The sequence below is a fragment of the Apis laboriosa genome, unplaced genomic scaffold (assembly GCF_014066325.1).
Source record: "Apis laboriosa isolate Shangri-la unplaced genomic scaffold, ASM1406632v1 scaffold71_cov137, whole genome shotgun sequence".
Taxonomy (NCBI): Eukaryota; Metazoa; Arthropoda; class Insecta; order Hymenoptera; family Apidae; genus Apis; species Apis laboriosa.
The window spans coordinates 467969-478257 of NW_025224229.1; the positions used below are offsets into that span (position 1 = coordinate 467969).

At 18.3% G+C, this 10289-nt stretch overlaps 2 protein-coding genes across 8 annotated transcripts in view; one reads left to right on the forward strand and one right to left on the reverse strand.

The window, feature by feature from the left end:
- The window catches only part of LOC122719223 (EH domain-binding protein 1), a 34733-nt gene extending 31667 nt beyond the window's left edge, over positions 1-3066 (reverse strand). For 4 of the 6 annotated variants that reach the window (XR_006347548.1, XR_006347547.1, XM_043944868.1 and 1 more), the window contains exons 1-7: positions 2655-3066; positions 1811-2018; positions 1539-1720; positions 1253-1464; positions 987-1122; positions 671-901; positions 283-472 (exon numbers count right to left, since the gene is read on the reverse strand). Coding sequence is in view for 4 of the 6 variants with exons in the window: in XM_043944868.1 (XP_043800803.1) it covers positions 283-472; positions 671-901; positions 987-1122; positions 1253-1464; positions 1539-1720; positions 1811-2018; positions 2655-2758 (1263 nt within the window). In the remaining 2 variants the exon portion in view is untranslated. The remainder of the gene's footprint in view (positions 1-282; positions 473-670; positions 902-986; positions 1123-1252; positions 1465-1538; positions 1721-1810; positions 2019-2654) is intronic. The other 2 variants (XM_043944869.1, XM_043944867.1) reach the window with 1 other exon arrangement.
- Positions 3067-4103: 1037 nt separating this feature from the next.
- LOC122719280 (cytochrome P450 6k1-like) lies at positions 4104-10257 on the forward strand. 2 transcript variants are annotated; one of them, XM_043944946.1, is made up of 7 exons: positions 4104-4143; positions 5518-5714; positions 6771-7140; positions 7769-8112; positions 8212-8436; positions 9275-9526; positions 9980-10257. In XM_043944946.1, exons 2-7 carry the CDS (start codon positions 5531-5533, stop codon positions 10141-10143), a joined length of 1539 nt encoding a protein of 512 aa, XP_043800881.1. In that variant the 5' UTR covers positions 4104-4143; positions 5518-5530; the 3' UTR covers positions 10144-10257. The 2 variants fall into 2 exon arrangements, with proteins under 2 accessions (XP_043800881.1, XP_043800880.1); XM_043944945.1 differs by lacking the exon at positions 4104-4143 and adding an exon at positions 4367-4421.
- The last annotated feature ends 32 nt before the right edge of the window (positions 10258-10289 follow it).

A 10289-nucleotide genomic window follows, 5' to 3' on the forward strand; every position in this document is an offset into this window, starting at 1 on the left:
GATAAAATTTTATTATAATATGTTTCATATTGAATTTTAATAGATAAAATAAGCAAAAAATTTAAGAAGAAATTCTAGAAACTTACAAAAGAAATATAAAAATTGATAAAAATGATTCTTTTTTCTATCTAATTCTCTCAAACATTATATATATCTATGTAAATTATCTATATCTATGTAAATTATCTCTATCTATGTAAATAATTATACCTTCCAATTTTTTTAATAATCGTAAAATAACATAAAAAAATAAAATACTTTTAAAAAATATAAATCTATTACTTCTAATTCATGACCAGTAAAATGTGCTCTCAATTGATACAAGTAAGTCATCACAGCTAATTTATCAGGTACAGTCAATATATCCATATCTGCTGGTTCTATTACTCTAGGTATCCCAAGAGCTTCTCCAGCATCAAATGCTTTTTTACAATTACCCTTTACATCATGTGGCAATAACGAATCAATGTCTCTGCAAATTATCATTTAATTATTATATCAGATATTTACCATTTTATTTCTGTTAAAAATATTTAAAAATAAAATATAATTTTAAGTTAATTTTAAACATTTGTGAAAAAAAAATAATCATTTTTAATATCATTATTATGATAATATAATATAATTTTTGAATCATATCTTAAAAGTTTTAAACATGTTTTATACATACATAAGATCTGATCTAAAATGATGTATGATTGCACAAAATGCCATTCCATTTCTCCAAGATGTTGTAAGATTAGTAACTTTCACTCCAGAATAATCTTTAGTTACTTCTTTACACCATTCTAATAAATCCTGACCTGGAGTAATTTCTTTTAATTTAGGAATATTGGCATCATTCTTTTTTAATTCTAATGGTTGCAATGGTAATCTTATCAATGTATGTTCAATATTTTTACTGCAATAAATATTTATTAAAGATATTAAATTTATTTTTTTTTAGCATAGTTAATATTAATTTTTCTACACATTTCTTAATATACTTGTTTTCAACAGCAATAGTATCCTTTAAAGGTGATTTTTCTTTAAAAGAATCACCAATGCCTGACAAACTAACATCACGGATGATATGATCGCTATCATTTACAGGAGTGGTATCATCTTTTGATAAACTTGCCACTGTAAAATATACAATATAATTATGAATATGTATTGATATATTATATGTAAATAAATAAATAAATATATATATATATATATATATTAAAAATAAATATATATAATTTTTAAATATAATTATTGAACATACCACTTATTGGAGTACTAGGTAATTCACTTTCAGTAAGACTACTTGTCATTAGATCAAGTTGAGCAGAGATATCTAAAATTTCATCAAGATTTTTTCCAGATACTTCTTCAACATCTTCTGGTATATCTTCATTATCAAAATCATCTAAAGGTGCAATATCACTATTGTTGTTAACTGACATTAAGCTAGCCATACTCTGCATATCTTCATCCCTGATTAAAAATTATAATAAAAGTATTAAATTTGATTAGTAATATATTTCAAATATTTAAAAATATTTTCTTACGTTGCTTTGCCTTCTCTTAAAAAGACACAAGATAAAGTACATTCTAATGTAGCATTAACAATTTTTTTTGATGTAGGTTTTAAATCCAATTTAAGTTGTTGTTGACTAGATTCTAAAGTAGCATATTTTTTCATGTTTATGTTTGTAGCAGCTACATGTCGTCTTTTACCAGTAGACGAAACCTAGTTATATATAATTAATAATTAATATATTAATTTATATTTTCTACAATAATATTTATAATATAAATGTTTATATTTGTTTTTCCTTACATCTTCAATTACAAATGTCCAATCTTTATCTTCTAATTCATGGGTTCGTGGATCTTTAAACAAAGTTACTGAAACTGTATGATTGTCAGGAACAGCCCAACTAATGACACCTTTTAATGGATCACTTAAACTGGGTTCCCAATCTAATGGTTCTGAACTAACTCTTCTACTACGTCTTGTCCATACAACACTTAGTTTGTTTGGCTTCCTATATAATAAAAAATAGCTTTTATATATAGCATAAAATAGTTTCTAATAATATTTATATTCACTATATTACGTTCATAATAATATTACAATGTATATAAATATCTTATAAGATAAAATTATAACTAATAATATGTATTATATATTTAAAAATAAGTGAATTAATTTTCCTTTTATATAATTTTTTTATTAATCTTATAATCAAATATAAATACTAATTTATAACAAATGCATATTTTAAATTTTTATATTGTTTACAATATATTTTATTATGTTATTTTATATGAATGAAAAATTATATATGTATAATATATATACATATATGCTTGTATCAAATCAATGACAAAATGTCATTCTTTATTTTATAAATGACAAATACTATTTTTTTTTTATATAAGTTTTTGAACATATATAAAATTTTAAATAATATATAAATACAAAAATTTTAAATAATACAATAAATAGCATTTTATACAATAAAGTTTATACATATATATATATATATATATGCTCTATATAATATATTATATCATGTTATAAAATGTATTTGACATTTGTTAGAAATGACTTACGAATAATTATATTAAACATTAAATTAGACTTTGATTATATTTTGAAAAAAATTCATAATACTCACCATTTTGTTGTCGTTTGTAAAGTAACTTCATGATATGATACAGTAAATTGAAATTTTGCGGCTCTCTTGTTTACCCGTTGTAATCGTTTCCAAACAGAACTCATTTTTTATTAAATTAATTTTTCAATGATTTTTGTATTTTTTTTTTTTTTTTTGAATTTATAATTACTTATATACGTGTCTAACGTGACACATCATTTTTGACAAAATTATAGAAATTAAAAAATCAGTTACTTACAAACCGTGCAAAGAAAATATTTTTTTTATTTTAGGTTATTGAAGTATTAAGGTTGTAAGATTCCTTAATCATTCATGTATTTAACATTTTTACTAGTATAATATGAACAAAAATATATATTTCTCAATTCATGAATTCACAAATTTTTTAATTTATTATATATTCCATTGTCATTTTTATAGCAACAATATTATTTATAAACAAAATAATATACATTTATAGATTAAAAAACTTTGATTAAAAAAACTACAATCACGAGATTAAAAACTTTTCCAATCAACTTGATCTTTGACGAAACCTTTTCAACTTATTGATCTTATATTATATAATTTTATGGTAGGAAACTTGATTGTAACATCATTGAACAAAGAAAATTTAATAATTTTAAAGTTTGTATAATTATTTTTAAAAATTTATTTTTTTATAAATTATTGTAAATATTTAATTGTTTATTAAACATTTGTAAAAATAATAATTACAATTATTACATGAAATAAAAAGTAAAAACTTATTTTATATATATATTTAATATTAATTACATATATATTACATTATAATACATATACATTAATTATCATTTATATAATACAGATAATTTTATTAAACTAAATTTTATAATTTATATTTTAATATAATTGGAAAACATAGAGGGTATTACTGACTTAGTGTGTCAAAATATAACTAAAACATTTCCTCTAGTATTCATATATTTCATGAATTTACGCGCGCTTCTTTGTTTAAAATCAAATTTCAAAATTACAAATCTAATGTTTTTTAGTAATTTTTGAATTCGATAAAATATATATTTTACAAATTAAATAGAAAAAAAGTAATTTTTATAAAAATAATTTTATTAAATTTATGTAAAATAAAATAGTTTTATTAAAAAATTCATATTTAAAAATTATTAAGAAATAAATGAAATTTTCTTTTAAAAATATTATTGGTTTTATTAAGGTCAGAATGTTAATAATAATATCTAGTTATTAATTGAATTTCATCATTAATCATGCAATATAATTACATCATGTAATGTTATCTAATATGTACAATGTATCTATATGTACAACAATGTATCTATATATTTATTATGCATTATTCATGCTATTGATAATTATAGTAAAAAATACAAAATTATCTTATGCAATAAATACCATACAAAAAGAAATATTTATTTCAGTTTAAAATTCTTATAGCTGAAGTAAAGAAGGCTTCAAACGAGACAAACGATTTAAAAATTATTTTAAATTTGCAAGTTATTTAAATTTTAATTTTTGAAAATAATTTAATAAAATTGTTTATATTTAATAATTATTATTCTCGTATTAATATATAAATATATATATATATATATATTATAATTAATACATAATAATTGTGTTTCATCAATATTAATATTATATTAATAAATTAATAGTTATTATATTTATATTTTAATTATTATATTTTAATTATTATATTTTGATATATATTTTATAATTTGATATAAAAAATTTTTAACTTTTTTTAACATAACAAAAATATTCAAGGTGATTGAAGTTATTATTCTATTCTGTATATTTTAATTTATTTCGATATATTTAATATTTAGGATATTCCGTAACTGATATCGAATAGAAAATGATTTTATAAAAAAAAATAAATCAAAAATATCGAAAAAAATTTTGTTATTTTAGGCATTTAGGCTTCGTTTTCGAGTAAAATAAATTTGAAAAATTTTATAAATAATTTAATAAACAGGAAGATTAAATTCGAATAAATTATCAATGATTATTCTACATATGAAAATAAGCAGAAGTATAGAATAAAATTTTATATCTTATAATTTTATATTTTTTTTTTTTTCAAAAAATTGAGATTGAACATATACAATCAAAGTCATATAATTAGCAAATTTTTAAATTAAATTTTCTTGAAAATTAATTTTTGAATAAAACAAATTTATTCTATTATTTTCAAATATTGTAGAATATGTGAATTACCAGTTATAAGATATCCTTTACGTTTTATTATATCATGTAATATATCAAAAAAAGATTATTATTTGAATTTTTGAATTTTTAAACAATTTTTTTTTAAAAAAATAATATTTATGCTCGGATTATTCTCATATTTTTTAAACAATTGAAATTTTTTGTTTTTTTTCACGGCTTTTAATACATAATTTATTTTTACTTAATTGCCAAAGAATATCGAAATTATAATATATCTATATCCTATCAAAATAATAATATTATTAATATATTACTATATCAATAAATATTTTACAAATTAAATTTAAAAAATTTTTTAGAAACGTATATATTAAAATATTATAATATTATTACTTCTAATAAATTAATGAATTTTAGTTTTGATAAAATTTTGAAAATTCTTGCTTGTTTAAATAATTAAAATTACAGCATTTTCAAAATATGAAGTTAAACTATTATTTTTTAGATACATATAGAAAATTTAAGATTATTTATAGATATAAGAATACAAAAATAAAATATTAAAAAAATATATTTTTGTGTTAAAATATTAAAATAATTTATAAAATATTAAATATATTTTAATTGTCATTATACCAAAATGAACTAATTAATATAAAGAATTTAAATTTAAATTCTCTTTTTATGATAGATAATTAAACATCATGTTATTAGCTACGTGGCTAATACCGGATATTATTGCTATTGCAAGTCTTATCATTGTTGGATTGTATTTATATTATAAATTATATCTTTTTAAATTTTGGCATAAAAAAGGAATATTTTATGTTAAACCTAGTTTTCCAACTGGAAATATAATGCCAATAATAACTGGTAAAATATCATTAGGTAAGCATATATTATTTAAAAATTAAATTTAAAAATTTATTTTATTTTATTTAAAAATTATATTAATCATTTTATTTTTAAATAATAATTTGAAGAAAATTCTTATATAAATTTTTTTTAAATGTATATATAAGAAATTTCATGCTTTTTTAAAATTATTAATATTTAAAAACTATTTAAATATTTAAAAACTATTAATAACTTTTAAAATTATTAATAACTATTAATTATATGTATTGCGATTTATTATTGAATTTTTTAAATTATATTGATCAATATTTTTTGAAAAAACAATTATGAAAATATTATGATAATTGATCGATTTTCTAAACTTAGATAAAATTGTACAAGAATTAAAACGATAAGTAATAATTATTATTATATTTAACTATTTATTAAATATTTATTAAGTAATATTTTATTTTATATATTGACTCATAATTAGATTGATTAACGAATCTTTTATGTATCTTTTATGTATGTATTGTATATATACCTATTAATATTCCATTAATAATTAATATATCGTATTTCTATTTTTGAAATAGGATTAGACAATTGAAGAAAAAAATAATTTATATAATCAAATATAATTAATAATTTAATAATTTTATAATAATATTTTTATATAAGTATTAGCATTTAATATTATTTGCAGTTTTTATTTGAAGTATTTTATTTATTTATTGAAATCTCATAAAAAATTAAAAAATCAAGTTAAGTCTGAACTTATTAATAGATTTTTCTAAAAATTAAAATTTTAGATATATTTAAAATATTTAAAATTATTCTACAATATTATCAAATATTTTTCAATATTAAAACAATTTAAATAATAATTAAATTACTTTTACATAAAAGGATTCTATAAAAATAAAGTTATTCAAATATTTAATTGTAAGAAACACAAATTATTCCTTTTGAAGTTCTAAGGATCAAAGAAAGTGAATTATTATATAATCTGTAATTAATATAAAATAATGTAATCTAATTTACATAATCTATAATTAATTATATACATATTATTTATAAAATTTTTAATTTTAATTTTTATAGCCGAGTTCTTTAGAGATATTTACGAACATAATAAAGATCATCCTCTCGTTGGCATATATATGTTTTATAAACCTTTTTTGATTGTGAATGATCCTAATTTAATTCGAGATATATTGACAAAAGAGTTTACAAGTTTTCATGATCGTGGAATATTTTGTAATGAAGAAATAGATCCATTATCTGGACATCTATTTCAATTACCAGGAAAAAAATGGAGAAATTTAAGAGTAAAATTGACACCAACTTTTACTTCAGGAAAAATTAAACAAATTTTTCCGATTTTAAAAGAAGCTGGAAATATCCTTGCAAAATATTTAGAAGAAGAAGCACTGAAAGGATCAACAATCGATGTGAAAGATATATTTGCAAGGTAAGTAATAGAGCTAATAAGCTAAATGAACTAAGTAAGAAGATAAATAAGAAAACAGAATTTTTTTCATTTTCTTTATATATAATAAAATTTTAAATAAAAATATAACTCTTATGATATAACTGAGATATTCTTGAAATATATTATGATAAATAGAATATTGTTCTATTCTATATAATTCGAAATGATCTTTTCTTATTTAACATGAGAATTTTGTTTTATTTAAAATAAACAATTTATTTAATGAACATTTAATAACATTTAATACGATTAAAATATTTAATACGATTAATATATATAATGATTTAAAGATATTTTTTAATTTTTTATCTTAAATTTGTAAAAAATTAAATATATTATTTTTAAAAATTTTTTTGAATATATTTCTACATTTATTATTTTTTTCTAAACAAATTGTTAAAAAATAAAATAAATATTAATTAAAATATAAAATGAAATTTTTATTGCATTTAAACATTTTAACACTAAGAAATTATAATAATAATTCTATTTCTAATTTTTCATATATATTATTATATATATATATATTATTATAGAATATATAAATTTATTTTATACGATCTCTTTTTCATGTTTAGATTTGTTTACATTCTATAATTTTTTCCAGATATTCGACTGACATTATCATGTCAGTGGCATTTGGAATATCATGTGACAGTTTTAAAGAACCAAATAATGAATTTCGATATTGGGGAAAGAAAATATTCGATCCGAAACCTTTTTGGAATGCTCTTATTTTATTTGCTCCACAAGTCCTTGATTTTTTTTCAATACCATATACCGAAAAAAGTATTATAAATTTTTTTACAAATATGTTTAAACAAACTGTGGAATATAGAGAATCGAATAACATCGAAAGAAAAGATTTTCTGAATTTATTGATTCAATTAATGAAAAATGGATATGTAGATGCGGATGATGAATCATTATCAAATAACGTAAATGCTGCAAGTAATTTTTTTTTTAATCAATATTTTAAAAAAATATATATTTTAATATTAAGAAAAAATAATATTAATAAATAATTATTTTTTTTTATAATACAAATAGAAAATAAGTTAACCATGATGGAAGCTGCGGCGCAAGCTTATGTCTTTTTCTTAGCTGGATTTGAAACATCATCAACTACAGTCACATTCTGTCTTTATGAATTAGCAAAAAATCAAGATATCCAGAATAAACTCCGTGAAGAAATTCGAATAATGATTGAGAAAAATGGCGATTTGACATACTGCGCACTAAATGATATGAATTATCTTCATAAAGTGATTTCTGGTTCGTATATATTAATAATAATATTAACAATATTTTATATTTAAACTTGGCCAATATTTACCAATAATATCAATACTTTAAGAAATTGTTAAAATATTTCTAAAACAATTATCAACGAAAACATGCAAAAATAATCATATATAAACTTTATTTTTTTAAAAGAAATTGAGGAAGATCTAAAAACTTTATGCGTTTAAGATCTAAAAACTTTAATGCGTTTTTCGCTTTTTTAAATATAATTCTGTGCAGAATAGAGTAAAATTATAATTTACAAAATGTTTAAAATTTAATCTATTATTCTGTTGTAAAAAAAAAAATCTCAAAATTATACTCAAAACTTGAAAAAATGTTGAAACTTCGAAGATTGATATCTTATCTTATAGAGATTTCTTGTTGACAAAACATCTTTATAATAAAAATTGTTCTATATATATATATAATATATAACAGAAAACAGAAAATAATTATGTATAAAGAAATTTATATATATTTTTGTTATAAATAAAATAAATAAAATAACAATTTGAATAGAAATTATATATGAAATTGCATAAAAATAGTCTTTCTCATTTTTTTTCTTTATCTTTTTTAAACAGAAATTTCTTAAAAAGAAATTAAATGTATTATATTTATAATTAGACTTCCACATATCACTTAATTTTCTAATCTTTCTGCTAATTATATTATGAGAATATTTCTTTTAAAATAATGTTCCTACTATATTTTATTGATAAATAAATATTATTTATTCCATAATAATTAATAGTATAAATTAATAGTATTAATAATATAAAAGTATTAATAGTAGAAATTATATATAAAATTTAATTTATTTCAGAAACTTTAAGAAAATATCCACCAGTTGTTATTTTAAATCGTATTTGTACAAACGATATAAAATTGAATACAACAGATTTTTGCATACCGAAAGGAACTTCCGTAGCCATACCTGTTTTTGGTCTTCATCGAGATTCTAATATATTTTCTAATCCAGAAAAATTTGATCCAGAACGATTTTCCGAAGAAAATATAAAAACTAGGCATCCTTACGTATATTTGCCATTTGGTGAAGGACCACGAATATGTATCGGTAAATATATTTTTATTTAAAATTATATATATGTGAATATTTTATTTTAACAATATATCTATATATTAATTTATGATAACAAAATAATTTATACTTTAGCAAATTAAATAATAATTCAATTTTTTATATTTTTGCATATTTCTTAATTCTAATTTCTTTTTCGAAAGTATTACTGATTAAAAAAATAAAATATTAAATAAATAAATTTAAATAGATAAATATGTGTATAAACACATTTTATTGAAGATTATAGAATAGAATATTTTCAATGACAAATAAATAACATGAACATTAATTTTCAATAAAAATAAAAAAAATAAAATAAAATTATGATAGAAATAATTAGAAAATTATAATTGATATAATTATTATATATATTGATATAAAATTAGAAATTAATTATGAATTAAAAATTAATCAATGTACCAAAACAATATTATTTGACTTTTTTAGGATTACGATTTGGTTTGATACAAACAAAAATTGCTATGATTAGTGCTCTATTAAAAAATAAATTCAAACTTGGACCAAATACACCATCTTCTTTGGAATTCGAGGAAGGATCCCTCATATTAATAGGAAAAGGAGGTATACATCTAAATATTGAGCCAATATAATTTTAATTATTAAGAATTTTAATAATATTATTCTTAGAAGTGATATTTGTAAGATAGTTTTATATTTTTCTTAAAATACTTATTGTACTTAATATTATTTTATATACATTTTACTCAAGATAAATAATAATAAATTTAGCAAAATT